Raw genomic sequence first — 21,219 nt, 5'->3', positions numbered from 1 at the left:
TTCGGGCTGCCCCGGTCTTTTCAGATGTTGACCTCACGGATATGAATCTGCCACGTGTGTTTTGAAGGAGGTTTCCTGATCTCTGAGGCTGCCGGCGACCACATTTCGGGAATCTTTAGACGGCGCTCGGTGCTTTCGCGAGCGGCCGCCATTTTGATTTCTCATGAGCGGAGAGGTTTTTCTCCTCAGCACGACGCCGACACTACTACAGAATTGCCAGAAATGGGGATAGGCAAGAGCTGGTGACGTTTCTCACATTTCCTAAGTTTATATTGATTTTTAGTTCTTCCTGCTGCCTTGCTGCCTATTTTGATCATATTTTTTGGTTTCCTGCTGTTATTTCTCTCGTCAGAGCACCGCCAATGCCCTTTTGTGGGGCCTCTTTGATTAATGTTTCCCTGCTTCTTGGTTGTTTCTGACTGTTGGAAGGAGCCCTTTTGATACCTGCAGGGAATGTTATTTTTGTGTGGTGGTTCCCTTTCCTGACCCTGGAAGCCGCCTTTATTATTTTCCTGTTCTCTTGCTGAGAGCGTGCTCTCCATTTTTGCTTGTTTCCTTATGATATATTGAGTTTTCCTACTTCATCTGGCATTCTCTTTCCGTAATCTGTCTGGAGTGGTGTATTTTGCTCCTGCATGAGGTGGTGTGCTCTATGGCTGCGAATATGGGCCCGTCACCAAATGCTAAAGACGCAAAGGACTCTAAAGCGTCTCTTAAAAGGTCCAAACAGATATCCCCTATACCTGAATCTGCGCAAAAGGACCCCAGTTCCACTCTTGAGACCATCCTGACGCGCCTTAATGAGGTCTATGAAATTGCGCAGTCTACCAAGACTAACACAGATTTATTGCAAGTGGAGGTGTTAGCCATCAGGAATGATTTCAAGGCCCTGTCTCTTCGTGTTTCGGACACGGAAGCACGTATTAGTGGCGCAGAGGAATCCATGCACAAGCAGTCTAGATCTCTCTCACAATTAGAGCGCTCAATGGCAGCATTGCGGAAAGACCTTACTGAGCAAGAAGATCGTAACCGCAGGTCTAACCTGCGCATTTTTGGTCTCCCGGAGGATGTTGAGAAAGATGCATCTTCTATGATTGATTTCCTTTATCAATGGATTCCTTCCACACTGCAAATTTCTTTCCAAAGAGATTTTGAGCTGGAACGTGCACATCGTGTTCCCACTTTTCGATCTAAGTCTGCTACGCAACCTAGAGCGATAATTTTTAAGCCACTGCTCCGTCAGCATACAGAACAAATTCCCGCTCATATGCGGAAGGTTAGAGTTGTCTCCTGGAATGGCCATCGCATTTCAATTTCTCAAGACTTTGCCAGAGACACGGTAATAAGGAGGAAGGGCTTTCTTAATCTCCGGAAGCGTTTAGCTGAGATGAATATCCCCTTCTCTTTTGCCGGCCCTTCAAAATTCCGCATTACTTTCAAAGTTCGCTCCAGAATCTTTGATGAACCTGCTGAATTGGCCTCGTTTTTGGATAATCAGATGGAGTCACAGATGGAACTTCAAATGGAGGCTTCGCTTGTTCCTGGTTCCTCTGGCACCTGATGCGAATATACATACTGCAATGAGTTTTTTTTCTTTGCCAGATCTATTAGGTTTCATCTCTTTTAGATCTGTGCGGGTGTCCTAGTGTCCATTGTGCTTGACGTGCTGTTGTCATTTTTTGTTTTTCCCTTCCTATCGTTATAGTGTAGTGGTCTTTCATTGTCGTACGTTCTAATGTATCAACCTTCCAATATTTCATGGTAGTGTTTCTTGGTGGTTTTACTTCACCCATGTACACTTGTCGTCCTTATTACTCTTTTCCTTCCCAATTTGTCTTTCCATATGTTGGTCCGGGTCCGTCTCTTCTCCCATTATATGACTTCGTTATTCTCTTCAATTTGTGTAGGTGGCTTGGTCTTCTCTCTCTTTGTTTTTGGTCTTTCTGCCTGATCATCGTCTTCGGTTGTTTCGTATATATGGAGTTCGCCATTGTTTATTATTGTTTTGGTATGTTGATTGGTTACGTATTTGATTCATAGATGATTATTAGATGCTTTTAATTGCTATTATGAGGGTTAATCTTTCTTTTCTGTATAGTTAGTGCTTATATCTATTTCACTGATATATCATTGATTGATTTGTTCATTTATTATTATTAACTGTCTTTTTCGACTAGGTAAGATTCCTATACGTTGTATTGTAACTGTTGGGCTCATGTTTCTTTATTTCCATGCTCATGTATTTAAGATATTCTCGCCCCTTTTAGTTACATTAAGTACAACGGGTTCTATGTATTTGTGGACAGTTATTTATTAGCTTATTTATAGAGTTTTACATATTTATATATAGTCTCATTTCTTTTATTTATCGGCCTTAGGGCTTCATTGATTGTATATTGTTCTTTACTATATGCAGTTCTATACTATGTTTCATTTACTCTCTTTATAATGTACCTTATGGTTTCCTCTGTAATGTATTTCTTTCTATTCATTCTTTTCTGCTCTTTGTGATGTCTGCTTTGGTTTGGTCTATCTAATAGTGTCGATAGCTTTTAGCTTCTTTTTCGTCAGCTCTTATTGATTGCATTTGTTCTCTCTCTCTTCTCTGCTCTTTCCATTTTTTATGATCCCTTATAGGGGTTCCTTATTTATCAACTTGTTGCATATGTCGCATTTATAAACTTTATGCTGTACTGTTTCTAGAATACTATAATTACTTCATGCTCATATCCTTTAGATGGTTCTTCTTTCTAATTAGGCATAATCAGATTTGTACTGGTTTGGGGCTATTTCTGCTGATGGGTTTTACTCCTCATGTTGGTCCCCTTGCTCTTTTCCCATGTTCCCCCTGGTATGATTTTGGTCTTTTTCAGACCTTCCTTGTGGGCTCTTCTCTCTCTTTTTCTGTCTATTTTCTTGCTTTTTTTTTCCTCTTCTTTCCCCTGTTCTCTTCGGATTTCCTCCTTGGATTCTCCCTGTTTCATGTTGGTGTCTAGTGTCTGGAGGCGTGTTTTTCTGGAAGTTGTAATTCATATATCATATAGGCTATATCCTTTTCTCCTGTTACTAGCTCTATGTCTGGTTTGAATATACTTTCCCTTAATGTTAAAGGGTTAAATCACCCAGTTAAAAGGTCGAAGATTTTAGACTACTGCAAATCTCTTTCTTCTGATCTAGTCCTTTTTCAAGAGACAAAGGTCTCTGTCAAGGAGGCGTTATTTCTGAAGAAAGATTGGGTTTCTGATGTTGCGTGTTCAGATGCTTGTGGTAAAAGAAATGGGGTAATTACTTTATTCTCTAAACATTCTGGATTATCTATCGTTTCCTCTGAACAAGATACAGAGGGACGTTGGTTACTATCTAAGGTGTCCGATGGTAATGCTGTTCTCTTTGTACTGAATATTTATGCCCCTAACAAGGATGATCTGTCTTTTTGGAAAACAATCACCAAAAAACTAAATGACACACCTCATTTGGGCAATCTTATTGTAGGAGGAGACTTTAATTTACCAATGGATCCTATTTTGGATAGGAATTCTGCCTTTAACTTTCGTCCTCCTCAAGCACATAAACAAATGATTAATATGTGTTCTCTGACCCATCTTCAGGACGTTTGGCGTCTTCATAATCCCACTGGCAGTGATTTCTCCTTTTTTTCTTCCCCTCATTCGTCTTTTTCACGCATTGATTATCTTTTGGTTCACTCTTCTCTTGTTCAATCTTCCGCTTCTCCGCTTATCCATCCTATCTTAATTTCAGATCATGCCGCGGTGTCGTTCACACTTTTGTCTTTTGCTCCTAGGGCAAGGTCTCGATCTTGGAGACTAAATACGGAAGTTTTACATGATGATTCCCAGGTTCGAGAGTTTTCCAACGATATTGAGACCTTTTTCCTTGAGAATGCTGGATCAGTAAGCTCCCCGGTGGTTCTCTGGGACTCTTTTAAATGCACTTTCCGTGGTCAGGTCATGAAGTGTATGTCAAGGAGGAATGCTGCCATTAAAAAGGAACTCACGGACTTAGCAGATGAGATTAAACGTCAGGAATCTCTTTTTCGACAGTCTAAAGATAAGTTATGCTTACAATCTATTAAGAATTTAAAATATAAGTACAATACTATTGTCACTAAGAGAGCTCATATTGGCCTTCAGGCTCAGAAATCCAAGGTGTTGTTAAAAAAATTGTGCGGGCAAGATTCTTGCAGCTACATTACAGTTCCAGGAATCTTCCTATAAATCTTCCCAAATCTCTTCTATTACTGACCATCTTGGTAAGAAAAAATTTCAGACTGCAGAAATTCTTGAGGTCTTTCGCGATTTCTATAATAATTTATATACCCCCGCTATCCAGGCTTCTTTTGAACAATGCCAGGAGTTCTTGAAGACAGTTCCTTTGAAAGCTATATCGGAGGGAGATAATAATTCATTGAATTGTCCGATTACCTCTGAGGAGATTATTTCCGCGATTAAAGCTACTCGCTCCGGTAAGGCTCCGGGTCCTGATGGGTATCCTATTTTGTTTTATAAGACCTTTTTATCTGTGATTGTTCCGAAACTTCAATCGGTCTTTGATGCTTTTATCAAAGATGGCTCTGTGTCTGGTTCTGCTGCCGATGCTACTATTGTAGTAATCCCCAAAGAAGGAAAAGATCATTCAGACCCCAAAAATTTTCGTCCTATTTCCCTTCTTAACATGGAAGCTAAGATCTTTGCTAAAATCTTAGCTAAATGCCTAGAATCCTTTATTCCTCAATTGGTTCATCCTTCCCAAACAGGCTTTGTAAAGGGTCGTCTTGCACGTGATAATATCCGTACTTTCTGTCACATTCTCGGTGCCGCCAAGCGATCCAATCTTCCGGCGGCGGCCTTGGCCCTTGATGCTGAAAAGGCCTTTGATAAGGTTTCCCGGCCTTTTTTACGAGCTGTTTTATGTGCGCATAACCTTGGTGATTCATTTATCAGTATGGTTATGTCTCTTTACTCCCGACCTAGAGCTAACATAAGAGTGAATGGGGCTACGTCGTCCTTTTTTAATCTTTGCCAGGGTACTAGACAAGGGTGTCCTTTGTCTCCTCTTTTATTTTTGCTGTCCATTGATCCTCTTCTCAGACTGATTGACGTACATCCAGACATTAAGGGTTTTTCTTTTGGTTCCCATCAGCTAAAGGTAGCTGCTTATGCTAATGATGTTCTCATTTTCTCAGATGATATTGCATGTGCCATCCCTGCCATTTCTGATACCATTTCCATTTTCTCAAAGGTTTCAGGTTATACACTGAACAGAGATAAGACAGAAATGTTCCCCTTAAATGCTTACTGTTTCTCCTCTCATATGGGTTCGGCGGGCTTTAAGTGGCAATCTAAGCAACTAAAATATCTGGGTATTTATTTTTGTTCCACCCTTTATGCTACGGTTACTTATAATGAATCTCAAACTATTCTTAAGGTGCGACATCTTTTAGAAAATTGGTCTCCGAAGCATATTTCTTGGTGGGGCCGACTTCAAACTCTTAAAATGATGATAACACCTATTATTAATTTTGTTTCTTCTATGCTTCCAGTAAAGTTCTCTGATGCCTTTTTTCACAAACTTGATTTAATTACTTCCAAATTCTTATGGAATGATAAAAGGGCTAGAATTGCCTATAAATTCTTGAGGAAATCCTACGAGTTGGGTGGATGTAATCTTCCTGATTGGGGGAAATATCAGTCTGCTTTTCTGGCCTCTCAGGGTGCGCTCTGGTTTTCCTCTCCCTTTATGCATGTTCCAGCTTGGTTGCTAATAGAACAGGAATTGGCCTCTCCTCTTCCAACTGCCTCTTTCTTAACCACGAATACCCTTTCTATTCCATTCTCTAGATCTATTATTTTAGATACTGTTGCTGCGGTTCGCAAGGTTGATAAGAGAGTGGCGTTTCCACTGCATAAAACTAGATGGTCATCTATTTGGCGAAATTCCAAAATTAAAATTAATATTGATCCAGACTTGATGTCTTATTGGTCGGGGAAAGATATCTCACTTGTTAAACATTTGTATGATTCCAATAATTATCCTCTTCCTTTCTCTACCCTCAGCAATTTTCTTTATCTAATTTAGACTTTTATACTTTTCTTAAGATAAAGGTAGCACTTGCTAGAGTACATCTTCAGCCTTCTTCCCCTACGATTATGCTTTTTCAATTATGGATTAAGTCTGGTCATGTAGCATCTAGGATTTATACATTTTTGTCGTCCTCGACACTTCCTACTCAAACTGTTGCACAGCAAAAATGGCTACGTCATTTTGAGCATGGTATTACCGATCATATTTCTTCAGACACTTGGCAGGATATTGGTAGGCTCTCTCTTCGTAATAAAATCGCCCCCTCATTAATGCAATCTAAGTTTTTCTCTATTAATCTTCTTCACTGGACTCCCACTCGTTTATACGCGTTAAATCTCAAAGAAGATGATCGATGTTGGAGTTGTGGTCTTGTACCAGGTGATTTCCAGCATATGTTCTTTGACTGCTCTCTTCTCCAACCCTTTTGGGGTTTAGTTCACAAACACCTCATGCTTATCTTTAATATTAAGTTTCAACTCTCTTTTCCACTAATTCTTTTAGGTCCGCTGGCGGCCTCGGTCCCGTTGCCTTTAGATTCCATGGAATTACAACTGTTGGATCTTTTACTAACTATTGCAGTCAAAGTAATTCTCATGGAGTGGAAATCTTTTTCTTCAGTTTCTTATCATACTTGGTGGGCATGGGTTTCTTTTCTGCGTAGTGCTCATACGTCAGTTGATCATGCTCATCTTTCTCCGTCTATATCTAATGATGTGTGGTTGGCTCTAGATACGTACATGCAAAGGGCCTCAGAGGGGTCGGTGGCTCAATATCCTTTTGATTTGTCTGGTTAATGTTGTCGTGGGGGTTGGGTGAATCCTTTGGAAATCCTCTTCTCTTCTTTCACCTCGTCTTGTCTTTCTTCTTCTTTCTCCTATCTTTTTTCTGTCTTTGCTTTCTTTCCTTTCTTTCCTTTCATCCCCAAATTAATATATGATGATGATAATTTTGATAAACACTTCTCCCAATTATCCATTGCTTCCTCTTTATTTAACTTATTCCTCTGATATTTTTATTGTTAACTCTCATTCTACCATATTGGGTGTTTTTTAGCTGAGATCAATTGTATCATTCTTGCTTGTATATTATGCGTGTTTTTACTCCTTTAAAATAATAAATTCTTTTGAAATAAAAAAAAAAACTATAAAATAACTTTAAATAAATAACATATAAAACAATAGTAAACATTTTATTAAAATCAAATTACTTCCCACCCTACTCCTTTGCAACCCACAACCCACTCCTAAAAACATTGCACAATTAACATATTTACCAATTATTAATAACCAATAAAAAATTAATTATTAACAAATTAATTAACACAATTAACAATATACATTATTAAATACAAAGCTATTAATTACTACAATTATTAATTAATTTCAATTGAATTACTTCCCCCCCCTATTCCCCTATAAACCCACAACCCACTACGGAACTAAAACACAATATTTTTTTATTATTAATAACTTCTAAAAAATATTAATTAATATGTTATAATTAAATTACTTCCCACCCTATTCCTCTATAAACCCACATCCCGTTACAGAACTAAAATACGCAAAAATTAACATGAAATTAATTACTTGTACAAAATTCAAACATACATTAGAAAAATAAGCTATACTTTTAACACATATACTAACATACAAAACACCCCCAAAAAATGTATATTATAAACAACGATAATTTTACTTCAGACCCTCAGACTGACATGGATGGTGACCCTGCCACTGAAAAACCAAGCCTAAACCTGTCCATGGGAGGATCTGAAGCACACTCCGAGGTGCAGCAAAGTCGCACAGCACCTGAGAGCATAACTGCAGCGAGCGGAGACTTTCCTCTGTGTCCACCTACATTTGACTGAATGTGGATGAGTGTGTCTGCGCGGATGGGTCCAAAACATGCACACAGAGCCAATTATTTCTAATTGTTTGTTCTCCACACTATCAGCAAAGCTGAAAAGAATCCAATGTGCGTCTTGTATTTTGTAGTGTTTCGTGGACAGTTATCAATATACATTTTTGTAGTTTCAACACATTTCTAGGTTTCACACAAATCATATCCCGTAAAAAGAAAAACACTGTTGAAGACTTTGACATATTTCTCTGCAGAACTGGGGTGCCTCTACTCATTGCCTGAACTATCTAAAAGGCACAACCAAGAAACTACAAGGGAAAACCAATAAAGACAGACTGGGCTTCATTCACAGTCTGAATACAAACAGTACTCAACAAAGTACACAAGTTAACCTAATATGTGCCCTCATTTTTCTGGGACGGGGCCATGTTGGAAGACTGCTGGGGCAAGTGACCCGGTTACAGAAACAAATTAGTGTGCTTGGGACGGCCACAGCCTGGTGACAGGAAGGGCAGCGGTCCAGGGCTGAGGAAAACTAGCTGGAAAGTGGCTCCATGCCAAATAATTAAATGCCAGCACAGCCCCTGCATCTCCTAAAGGCGCAGGTCACCTGCTCCCTTCGGAGGTCCGTTGTCATAGCAACAGTAACTTGGAGGAGTGAGAGACATGTGATCCCCACAAAACTCATTCTAACACTCCATGCTGCACACCACATGTAAACATCCAGGACGCTTTACACTGCATGAGGGTGACTTTTCAGTGTAGACATATTTTCTTTTGGGGAAGATAAGTAACACTTGTGCAGAGGAGGGCAACGGCGCAAACTGTTTAAAACTGCTACAACACCACCCTATCATAAGCATCGAAGCACTGTCACCCCAAAGCACTCTAAGAGTCATATTGAAACTCACAATTTATTTATCTCTACCATGAAAATGCTCACAGCACTTAGTGTTAGTACCAACAAGCTATGTTTATCAGCCTCGTGAAGATCCGTGGTTTAGTGAGCTCCGATGTATTTTACCTTAAGCGTCCCCTCTTCAATTCCCATCTGCGTTCTCTCCTTTGACATGGTGGACTGAGCCGCACCCCCTCCATCAAGAAGAGAGACAGGAGAAACAAATATGCCGCCTGCTCCCAGAGCAGCTAAACAGTAGATCACAGAACTGAAAATACAAGCAATAAACGTCGCTGGAGCAATTCACTTCACACCACTGACCTGGTGACCGGAGGCTCACAGTAAACAGCACAGGGGGTGGGACACGAAGGAGACCGGCCAGGAAGAAAACAATAAACGGCATGGGAGCAATTCAATATTAAACATTGGACAAAACCACGAGCCAAGCCTAAAAAAGAAAAGAGTGCTCTGATAAAACCATAAATAAACAAAGGAGTAGGGGGACACGTTACAGGGGTAGTCTCCTTGGGTGGGAACACACCCGAAGGCGGGACAAACACCAACCTTTCACCAATCAAAAGAAAGGCATTGAGAAAGACACACAAAGGAACAAATGAGAAGTGATGGGCGTAATGAAAGCCCACAGAGTAGATACACCATTTCTCGAAAGAGACAGCGCATGAGCTACCTGGGCGAGACCTAAAAAGCAGGAGAACAAGAGTGAGGTAAATGGGAAGGAAGTGTATGGTAGTGGACTAAAGAGCATGAGGTGGATTGCAGACTCCACAATCTATCCAGCGTGCCGGTGCCAGCCACGGGCTTCTGGTCAGAGCTTTGGGCATGGGCACTTATTCTTCTACAAATTCAGTGCTGCGTCTATGCAATCTTACCGCCTTTCTGCCCTCGATCCATCATTTTTGTAGAGTGACTTCCATTTAAATGAAAAATTATTACTGTTAAATGATGCCGTTAAAATGATCGACTGCAGCTAAATCATCATGTCGCCCTCAGTTTTGTCTTAGGAGCAGCTATATCTTCCCTGCCAATTAGCTATCTATACATCCCAAACTTCAAGGATAATTGTCCTTAAATTAGCAGCGAATTTACTGAAATATTGTAATAACACGTTATCACTTTCATCTCAGGAAATCAACATGCATGCATAAAAACATAATTTACCTGTTATCTAATTTATACTCTAGTTCCTTCAGAAACCTTCAATGATCCACCAGGACTGAGGGTGATCTCTGTGTCTTCAGAGGCTCATCCTTTGAACCTTCTGGACAGCCGTATTGAGGGTTCAAAGCTGCTTCATAACTTTAGATGATAAAAACTCGCTCTAGCCACTTTTTACGTGGGCAATAAGGGAAGCTGTTCAACAACAGTGTCATACTGTTAGTTCCCTGAATAGACGATTTCACCTGTGCTATATATCTACTCTGCGTGAACAAGATACATCTCCTGTGTCAAGGCATGACACTAACACACAATAGGCACCAATTACATGATTTACCATGTTTTTTGTGTAAAAGCTCACTGCTGTGTCTTGTTGACAGCTTAACGACACCTTAATCATACAGTGCAGTCTTTATGTCACCTAGAAACAGCGCACAGCTTTTATCAATTACCTTCACTGCTCATTTAAAGAGGTCAAAAAGCACCCCCCCGACACTTCATTGAGCAGCAAGCTAGTGCACAACTCTAGATTCGTATGTATTAAAATTATAACTAAAGCAATTTCGAGCGTTTTGCAAACTGTTATATTGCAGGATACAACTTACATTTCAAGGTCTGTTCTCCTGCAGGCCACTTTAACCTCTGCCACCTTCCAGCGTATTTTTAACATCATTAGAGACAGACTCATGGATTCCCCTATGGGGACGTGCACAGGAGTTGTGACTCTGATTGAACAGAATTATCCTAAAGAGATCCTTTTGCCTCAACCAGAACCAAAATCTAATCTTCTTCAAGCCTGTGCAAATGAAAGATCATGAAACTTTCAAGGGGCCCTCATTTGGTCTCTCGGAAATTCAGCCCTCCCCAATAAGTTATAGTGGTCATTGATTCTCTCAAAGGAGCCCTGCCACAGAACAAAAAAAAGACATAAAAAAACCAGAGGCGGCTGGCATGACTCGCAGGTGGCAGGGTGGTGCGGGCGCGTGGAGGGGTGAGGGGTGAGGTGCGGGGTGTGGGTGCTTGGGGAGCACGAGGTTTAATAATATAAAAATATATATATATTACACACTAACCTTGCTGCCGGCGTCAGGTTCAGCGTTTCTGCTCCTTGCTCCTGCTCTCCTCGTGGGACAGGAAGCCAGGAACGGCCAGGCTCCCCTGACCAATCACAACGCTGCAATGCAGCATTGTGATTTGCTAGCACCCAGGCTCCCCTGACCAATCACAACACTGCATTGCAGCATTGTGATTGGTTTTGAGGATCCTGGTTTGACACTCAACCAAGGAATGCGGGCCTGGGCTTTTTCTCCACACAGGTTGTAATCCAGCCTTCATGGAGAACCGGGAAAGTGCGAATGACTGGTTTGGGCTGCCCGAGAGGGCTGACCCAATAGTCATTGCGCACTTCGGGATGGGCAAACCACTCCTGCCCTGCTCCGTGAGTGGAGCAGAGCAGAGCAGCCCCGCCCACCAGCCCGCCCACAAAGGAAACATAAGATAATAACTTAAAAGTATATTTCCTTTCCTTTCCACTGCTCAAAAGCAGTGGGGTGATGCTCCTCCACCACAGCAGAGGAGCCACCACTGCAAAATACTGGAAAAAGAATTAAAACCTACGCTCGAAAGCTAAGAGGAATGCTGTCTTATACTCTCCATGATACATAAGAAACTCCTACGGGTCGCCCCTTCAGCAGTTAAATAGTCACTGCTCTGATGATCCTCTGTGTGATCTCCACTCACAACTACACTTACAATATAGATACTTTTACTTGTCTCAATCTAATTTAAAGAGGAACGCGCTCCTGCAGTGGCGTAACGAAACTTGAGGCCCTCTCCCCCCCTGCAAGGTACGTGGAGAGGCCCCCTCTGGACTCAATCAAGAGGTCTCAGGCAAGAGTACTATGCTGAGGGTGCCCCCTGGACCTCAGGACCCCCACACCGCAGAGGTTGCGGGGACTTATGTTATACCACTGCCCTCCTGTTATTCCTATTACTACGTTGCGGTACAATAAGTAGTGCCAAAGAAGAGCTCTCCTCTTCCTCCCTACTAAGGCCCTCTTTACAAGTTGCATGGTGCTGGCAGGGTGGTAACTCTGCAGCTGTAAACACCGGTATTGTGCAGTAACTCTTCACAGCAAATGCAATTATGAGTGAATCCCCACAGAATGCGTAATAACTGCTCAAATCCGGTTTTACCGAGTGGAATTCCACAAGGAGTTTCAATTTTCGTGGAGATTAATATTCACGTTTACCAAATACTGTCTCAGCAGGTCATAAATGTGAGCGATGCATTGGTGCAGAAGGACTTCATGTAGGGCCAGGTAAGAGAGGAGAGGAAGTTGCTTGGAGGGGGAGCAATGCATACTCCCCCTGTGCTGGTATGGAGTCATGCAGGGGCCAGGGAAGGGAGCAGGGCTGCACTTGCCAAACAAGTTTTGAATTGAGCACGGAGAGAGAACAAGTTGGGGTACATGCAGGTACACGGTAGCCACCCACTATTTTCACAGGGTGGAAACTTTCCCCCATTCCAAGAAGTTGGGCCCGATAGAAATATGCTGAACTTGTCCTGGTGTAAGACACCAGGACACGCTCAGCTGTGTCTGTACGTTGCCTGCTTTCAGCAACATGCAGGAAGCAAGGAAGCTTCTTTATTCACCTCCAGCTGGGCCAAATTTAAGGGGCCATCAGACCTCCTTTAGTTTGAATATCCTGACTGGAGGCGGCCTGGAACTTCACACTTAAATGTAAATGCCACGGAGGGGAAACAAAGGCACACAGCTTGTTATCTCTTCACAGGCAAGCTTTTGATTTCGTTCAGTCCCTGTATATAAGAGGTATGCATGCACTGTAAGAATGTCAGATGTGATGGTCTGTCCCAGTATTTACACAAATAACGATTTTAATAGCACTGTTTTATTTCTTTTATAGCGCTACGCAACCCAATGAGGGTATCAGAGCTCTTTACGTAACATACACATTACACATTGACAATAAATCATGTACATGTGTAAATCAATGTACAAGATGAGTTAGATGAGACAGGGTTACAAGGTGTAGGAGTCACATGTGCTTCATAGCTCACTGTGCTATATTACAAGGATTACAATTTATGAACTGCAGGGAACAAAAGGATCTTTGTGTTAATAGCAGTAACCCACTTTACTATTTACGTAAAATAAAATCTGTCATCTGCATGTTACGTGATGTGCTTTACAGGTGACACATTAACCTTATACAACTGTGATTCAAATCTGAAACTTCACATAACACAGATCTCTACAACAAATGCATTAAACTCCAGAGTTATCTCACCATTATTACTTTTCCCTGAGATTTACTGGCCACCTTTACAGCAGATGTCTTAACCCAATCAAATATTTTAAAATGTAGACTTTGCAACCAATTGAGCGTAACAGATCTACTGCCATGATTCTACTTGTTTCTTTGTGGCAGGGCTTAAGAAAATAAATGTATTAGCTAAGGTCCAGATTTTGCATCGGGATTGCGCCACGTTTTTTTGGCACAACCCAACACCAAATCTCATTTGTTAAATCTCATAATGCACTTAAAAGTACTCATGATATTCCAGATAAACATATGTGTGAGGTCTTAATATCTGATGTCACTTATTGTGATGTCACTTTCAGTGAGGTCCCTTCCTGTGATGTCACATGCAATGTCACGCGTCATGACATCATGCGCTATGATGGCACGCATCATGATTTCACCTGCATACTGCCTAACCTGGTTAGTCCCCCCACTTCTGTTTTTTAGGACGTGTGCCCTGAGTACAGATATCTACCACACAATTAGCCATTGTGGCACAACAGTAGCCTTTTTTTGCTGAGGAATTATTCATCATTTTTTTTAAGCTGGAGCATCAGAAAATTCTGCGCAGAAACGGATCAAGAACAGATGAAGGCAGATTCTATCACAAAACCACACAAACACAAACGCCCTGTCCCCTCCCAGCCCCACAAGGCAGTTGTAATCTAGGGATGACCTTCATGCTCAACAAAACTGTATGTTTTCCACACCTCAACGTAAGGGCAGGCTGATTGGCTTTTTCACTGCCTGCTTTATTCTGCTGATGCTGTCATCTATCACCTATAAACAGTTTTACATGCATGCGTTGAACACCGACAACCATCACAGATGCAGGATAAATCTTCTATTGTAATACATTTATGGTGTGGGTTTGTGCCAGTGATCTCCAGCGGCCATAACATTATTTTACAAGGGAATATTATTGGAATAGAACGGGCAGCTATGTCCCTTGTGCCAGCCACTGTGTCACCGCATATTTCGATGCGAGATAGACTGTAATACTAGTAGGAGTTACTTTTTTTCAGCACCACATCCTCACCCGGAAGCGCGCTTTGCCGTTTGCACCCATCTGTAGATAGAGCCGATGTGGTCCATTCCAGTTTCCATAGACAATGTCCACCTTCCCATCGCGATTGAAGTCGGCTAGGGCCACCCCTCGCCCATGCTGATACGCATCATCAACACCTATGAAAACAAAATGGAAATGCCTATCATCGAAAGGAATTGTTCATAGCATCAACTGTGATTCCAGCATTGGAAATATTCAGCTGCATTAGTGGAATGTCCTTGGTTGAGCCCATTGGAATATCAGCACACAGTCTAGAAATGGCCACATTCCACCTCCGTTTTAATAAAGTAAAGGAGAGGTTTATAAAGGCGGGACGTATGGGTACATCTCACACTTCTGTAGTCTGTGATGAGTGCTGGGAACGTGCTCATTCATTTAGGAGGCTCCCATTCCACCCATGGGCATTCCTCCTCTTCCCTCTATCTGCTGAAGTAAGCAAGTAATAGAATGAGCAAGTGAGTGAATCAGTGAGTGGATGAATGAGCAAGTGAGTGAATCAGTGAGTGGATGAATGAGCAAGTCCGTGCGTCAGCTAGTGGATATGTGAGCAAAGGAAGTGGGGGTTGTGTGAGCAAGAGTTGCTTCTCAATCCCAGAATGCCCCTTGTGAGGTTTTAGCATATCAAAAATTGCAAAACCAATTATGGAATAGCTCATTATATTGCAGACCATCCTTCGTCACCCTTGGCGTATCCAATCAAAGTCTGAGGATTCATATGATTTTGCCAGTTACTACCCTTAACCCCATTTCGACTGGCGCATGAGCTCATACTGTCTTAAACACCGAACCATTTTAATGTTCTTTTTTACTATTTCTCCCGTCTCACATTCTGGTATATTAGCGCTCAGTGTAACGTAATGATTGACTGTTTAGTATGATCCTTACATCACATATAACGTATATAAAAACATCAAAAGCAATTTTCACAGTTTTCTAACAATGCGTCCTAAAATGTTCTGTGTACAATAGTGTGTGTGAAGGCATTTGGAAGCATTTTATCTTGAATTTGACCAAGATTGATATTACAAGAAACAATATATGCAATCAAATAAATGTACATGGTGCCAAGCCCCTAGGTGTGGCACCGGAAGCACTGCAGTAAAACGCATAGTATGCACACAACGTAACACTCAGTCCTCCCTCACTTCTAACCCCTTTCTCTGACCCCGCTGGGCCCAAGAACTTTCGCAATCAGGTTATGTTGTCCAAGGCGTAGACTTTTATTCACATCAAATCAGGTGACTCACCACAAACCATTACAAGAGTAAAAGTATTCTCTTTGGATATATTTCGTTATTTCACAGCATCAGACTTTAGCGACATCAACCTGTCAAGGCAGTAGGGAAATTAGCAATGACATTAGATTTGAACTTCAGCTTGGCTTTACACTAGAATTAGAATTTGGCCGACTCGGCCAACCCACGCAGCTGCACACATTGTGCCAGCAGGCCCCAACGCGCTACAGCAAACAGTTGTATATTAGGAGAGTAAAGCATTCTACTTGGATATATCATTATTCACAGCTTCAGACTTTTAGCGACATCCACATGTCAATTTGGCCGACTTGGCTGACCCGCTCAGCTGCGCACATTGTGCCGGCAGGCCCCTACGCGCTACAGCCAACAGTTCATTTACTTGAAATACAGGACACCACATCGCTTGAAGTTGTCCAACTCAGTGAGCTCTGTACATTGTGCCAGCAGGCCCCAAAGCACTAAAGCAAACAGTTCATTACTTAAAAATCCATGGAACCGCATAGTGCACCGGCCCACCGGGGTACCTGACCACAGGCAACCTCCCCAAGATTCTACTCAGTCCATATGTCACTTAATGAGGCACACATAGACATAAACAACGGATATAGTACGAACATCAGCAGTTCAAGTTTCCTCAGTCATATGGAACGCAGACTGTACAGTGAGAAGTACGGGCCTCCTTGAAGACCTGTAAGTACATAGACATAAACAACGGGTCTAGCACGAACATCAGCAGTTCAATTTTCCTCAGTTGCATGGAGCGCAGACTGTACAGTGAGAAGTACGGGCCTCCTTGAAGACCGGTAAGTACATAGACATAAACAACGGGCATTGTACGAACATCAGCAGTTCAAGTTTCCTCAGTCACTATGGAGCGCAAACTGTACCATGAGTAGTACGGGCGTCCTTGACGACAGGTAAGTACTGCCTAGGAAACAAAATACAAGTCTCTTACAGGTGTATGCGCAGTACAAGTAGAGCTCAGGTATTAGCAGTGCAAGCATGTGTCACACACCCCACTGAAACCATACACGCGCTGCTTGCCGCCCCTACCCCTCCCCTGCACCCAGGAGAGGTTTCCTCGCAGTGCACCACACTGATAGATACGACCCAACACTGGCACGTTAAACATGCGGAACATATTACCCCAGCAATGTGCCTGCCAGTTATGAAACAGCTCGCAGCCCAACGTTTCATGCTCTGCATTCTGAAAAGACGTAATCACATGGGTACGCCCTCCGCCCTCTCTGCAGCCTCCAGGACTATACTGCCTCACACCCCAATCGCCTACGGGCCCGCCCAAACCTACACCGCTACTTGCAGCGACTATTAAAGCGGCTATGCGGGACATATAACACCAGCAAAAATGTGCCTGCCAGATATGAAAACCGCTCGCAGCCCAACGTTTCACTGCAGTCTCAAAAGGACGTGCACAGATGAGTACGCCCTCCGACATCGCCGCACCCTTCAAATGAATTGAAATACAATAGAAAACTGCAACGTTGCCCATAAGGGAATTGAGAGAGTACATAACTGAGCGAACAACCTTCACCGCTACGCCACGGCCTCCCTGAACCCCTGTGCCACACTCCGCCTCGCTTATGACGCTCTTGCGGCTTCCCAGGGATCCAAGGAGACAAAGGGGACGAGATCCCTGGGACGCTGCCTTATATCACTTCATATACAGTTTCGGTTTCATTTACGGGTTGGAGACAATGATTTCCCTCCTCAACCAGCCCCCTTGAAGAGGAGGCTCGGCTCCGTGGCGCGACTAAGGGCTCCCCTCCCCTAGGCGCGGGGAGGGGGTGGGGCGCCTACTCAGTACAGCAAGATTCCTCCAAAAATAAGTTATTTTAGTCTCTTCTTGAACAGCTCAAGATCGTCCATTTCCTCAATTTCAATCGAAGATTCTACCACTTAGCTGTCTAGCCTTAAAGACATTGCCCCCCTAAGGTTCGTCTAGGGAAGTCTAACTATCCGTTTTCCTATAATCTACGTTGAATCAAAGGCAATTTATTTTAATTTTATGTTTTTTGCAGTTTATAATGTACAAACTTGGGCCAAGGGTATTTGAGAGCTTTACATGAGCACCAAATTCCATTACACATAGCCAGGTTGTTTTAGTTTTTTTGGCACAAGGAGATCAAGTGCTTTGCACTGAATCACAGAATGTTGAGCTGATGCTGGGACTCAACGTGGTTCCCCAGTTCGAAAGTCATCAGCTCTGGACTTTTTGGTAAATGCACATTGTTAGAAATGGGATTCCTGTTTGGCTGAGTATGCACCCAAACCAGGCAGGAACCCTCACTCTAGTCAGAGTAAGCTAGATACACATTGAAAGATAGATACACATTAAAAGATAACCTGTGCTCATCCTCTGGTCGCTTGGCACATGGCAGTCAGGCTTATCTAAAGAGGCAATGTGGAAAGTATTTGTGCAACACACACACTCAGTAACATAATAAATACACCATGAAAAGACTCCACACAGGTTTTGAAAAATAGAGAGTAAAACAAGATCCAAATGATAAAAATCTAATTAGTAGAAGTCAAGATATGAATTCTTAAAGATTAAATGCAAAAACAGTGCTTACAAGTCACTAGTGGGCAAAAGTATACTTGAGGTGGCAAGGGAATGGTGCAAATCCAAAGTTCAGACTGACCGCGATAGAGGGCAGGCTGGCAACAGGACCCATTCAGGGCCTGCTTAGAAAGTACCTTGGATAGAGCAAAGCGTTGACACTGAGGGCACGATGCGTCGATTTTTCCACGCAGTCGGGTCGCTGCGTCATTGATTTTCGCTGAGATGAAGGTAATGCATCATCGTAGAACCGCAAAGAGCTTCGTCGTCAGGCCATGCCTGCTGGACAACCATTGTCGCCGAACAGCCGCTGCATCAGCATCAGAAGGCCATGTGTCAGTTCCGATTGGCAAAAAAGTGATGATGTGTCGGTTTTGTAGCAAACCAACTGCCTAAACCAATTCTGAGGCCCAGAAGTGGAAAGGGCACCTCAAGCAAGGGTAGGACTTACATACGGCAGAGTCCAGTAGCACCAGCAGAATTTCAGGAAGTCTTTTGTGTCTCTGGGACTTCAGAAAACAGGAGTCAAGCCAGCTAGCCCTTGGAGATCACTTGGAGGGAAGGCAGAGTCCAGCTCTCCTTCAGCAGAGTCAGGGAGCAGCAGGATAACAGGAGAGGTGTGGCTCACTGGTTAGAGGAAGCAGACCCAGAAGCAGAGGACGGCCCGGGACCAGGGTTCAATCCCCGACGCGGCAGGGTCGTGGACCAGGGCCAGCGGACTCGATAATTCTCGCTTCGGTGCCTACTCTAACCAGGGATCACACTCGGCGACTCTGGGGGGAACAACCTTTACAACGCAACTTTTACAACGCACTACCTTTACAACGCATTTTTTACAACGCAGAATCCATTACAACGCATGACATTACAACGCATGACACTACAACGCATTTTTAAAAACTACCTTTACAACGCATTCCATTACAACGCATACTACCATTACAACGCATACCATTACAACGCATAATATTACACTACACTATCCAACACTTACCCTACTGTTGCACCCCCTGGAGTTAGAATAGTAATTTTTACCCCTATACTATCCAACACTTACCTTACTGTTGCACCCCCTGGAGTTAGAATAGTAATTTTTACCCCTATACTATCCAACACTTACCTTACTGTTGCACCCCCTGGAGTTAGAATAGTAATTTTTACCCCTATACTATCCAACACTTACCCTACTGTTGCACCCCCTGGAGTTAGAATAGTAATTTTTACCCCTATACTATCCAACACTTACCCTACTGTTGCACCCCCTGGAATTAGAATAGTAATTTTTACCCCTATACTATCCAACACTTACCCTACTGTTGCACCCCCTGGAGTTAGAATAGTAATTTTTACCCCTATACTATCTAACACTTACTCTACTGTTGCACCCCCTGGAGTTAGAATAGTAATTTTTACCCCTATACTATCCAACACTTACCCCACTGTTGCACCCCCTGGAGTTAGAATAGTAATTTTTACCCCTATACTATCCAACACTTACCCTACTGTTGCACCCCCTGGAGTTAGAAAAGTAACTTTTACCCCTATACTATCTAATACTTACCTTAAATGTAATTTAATATTATGCGTTGTAATGGTATGCGTTGTAAAGGTAGTATGCGTTGTAATGGAAATGCGTTGTAAAGGTATTTTTTAAAAATGCGTTGTAGTGTCATGCGTTGTAATGTCATGCGTTGTAATGGATTATGCGTTGTAAAAAATGCGTTGTAAGTGCATGCGTTGTAAAAGTGTGCGTTGTAACGTCATACATCCCGACTCTGGGCATTAGCTTGCCTCATCTCCACAACGGCCCCCCACATTCGCCGGGGATGCCTGGTTTCACCTTGGAGATACCCAGGAGGGACCATCTCACAGGGATAGCCAGGACGGGTTCCCCAGCGGTCTACAGCGTCAGGACGCCTCAGGGCAGCAGTGCGCTTTACAAGACACATACACATACATTTACATAACAAGCAGAAAATCAGTCCAACAGAAAAGCAGTCCAGTTGAGTCCTTTAAGCAGAACAGCAGTCCTTCTGACACAGGTTCAGGTCAAGATCCAGAAGTGTCTGAGTTTAGGGGGTCAGAGAACCAGTACTTATACCCAAAAGTGACTTTGATGTAGAGGGTGAATTCAAAGCAACTCTCTGAAGTACACAAAGATCCCTTTCAACACAGTCCTGTCTGCCAGGCTATCTATGGGGGGTAAATCAGTGGTTTGTGTGTGGACAGGACACCCCCTATTAAAGTGTGTCAGCCCCTTCAATTCCTCCCTGCCCAGGAAGCCCTATCAGATTGCAGATGAATGCAGATATGCTCAAAATGCAGATGAGGCTTGTCTTCCTATGTTTGTAGTTGTCTAGAGGGAATGCACAAAGTGTAGATGTCACCCACCTAAGACGTGTATTAGAGGCAGGCTGTCAGGCACAAAGAGCAGTAAGTGCAGAGAAATGTCCACTTCCTAAAAGTGGCATTTCTAGAACAGAAATGTTAAATCCAACTCCTCCATTCCAAAGATATGAAACCTGAAAAAGCTACCCCTCTCTGATCAGGAATTGCAGTTTAAAAGGATATTAAGGAATTACCAATGCTGGCCTATGAGAGGGGTAGGCTGCACAGTAGTGAAAAATTAAATAGGCTGTTTGTCACTACCAGGACATGCAAAACATAAAAGTACATTTCCTACATTTTAGCTCCATGGCACTCTACCCTTAGCGTTACTTAGGGTGCACCTTAGAGGTGTCTTATATTTAATAAAAGGGGAGTCGAAGTGGCAGTAAACTGAACACACAGGCACGGAAATGGCAAGCCTAAGACAGGTTTGAAAGGCTACTTCTGTGGGTGGCACAATGAGTGTAGCATTTGAAGTACAGACCCTAGGTATATGGTATACCAATTTACAAGGGACTTACCAGTACAATAACTATGCCAATCAGGTATACACCAATGTCAT

General features: G+C 42.7%; 1 protein-coding gene across 2 annotated transcripts in view; it reads right to left on the bottom strand.

Moving 5' to 3' along the window:
- Window positions 1–21,219, bottom strand: part of CRTAC1 (cartilage acidic protein 1) — a 1,509,269-nt gene that overhangs the window by 320,824 nt on the left and 1,167,226 nt on the right. For both annotated transcript variants that reach the window (XM_085606339.1, XM_085606342.1), the window contains exon 7: window positions 14,403–14,548. In XM_085606339.1, the coding sequence (XP_085462465.1) occupies window positions 14,403–14,548 (146 nt within the window). The remainder of the gene's footprint in view (window positions 1–14,402; window positions 14,549–21,219) is intronic.

The sequence above is a fragment of the Triturus cristatus genome, chromosome 1_2 (genome assembly GCF_964204655.1).
Source record: "Triturus cristatus chromosome 1_2, aTriCri1.1, whole genome shotgun sequence".
Classification (NCBI taxonomy): Eukaryota; Metazoa; Chordata; class Amphibia; order Caudata; family Salamandridae; genus Triturus; species Triturus cristatus.
This window is presented reverse-complemented; position numbering and strand designations above follow the sequence as displayed.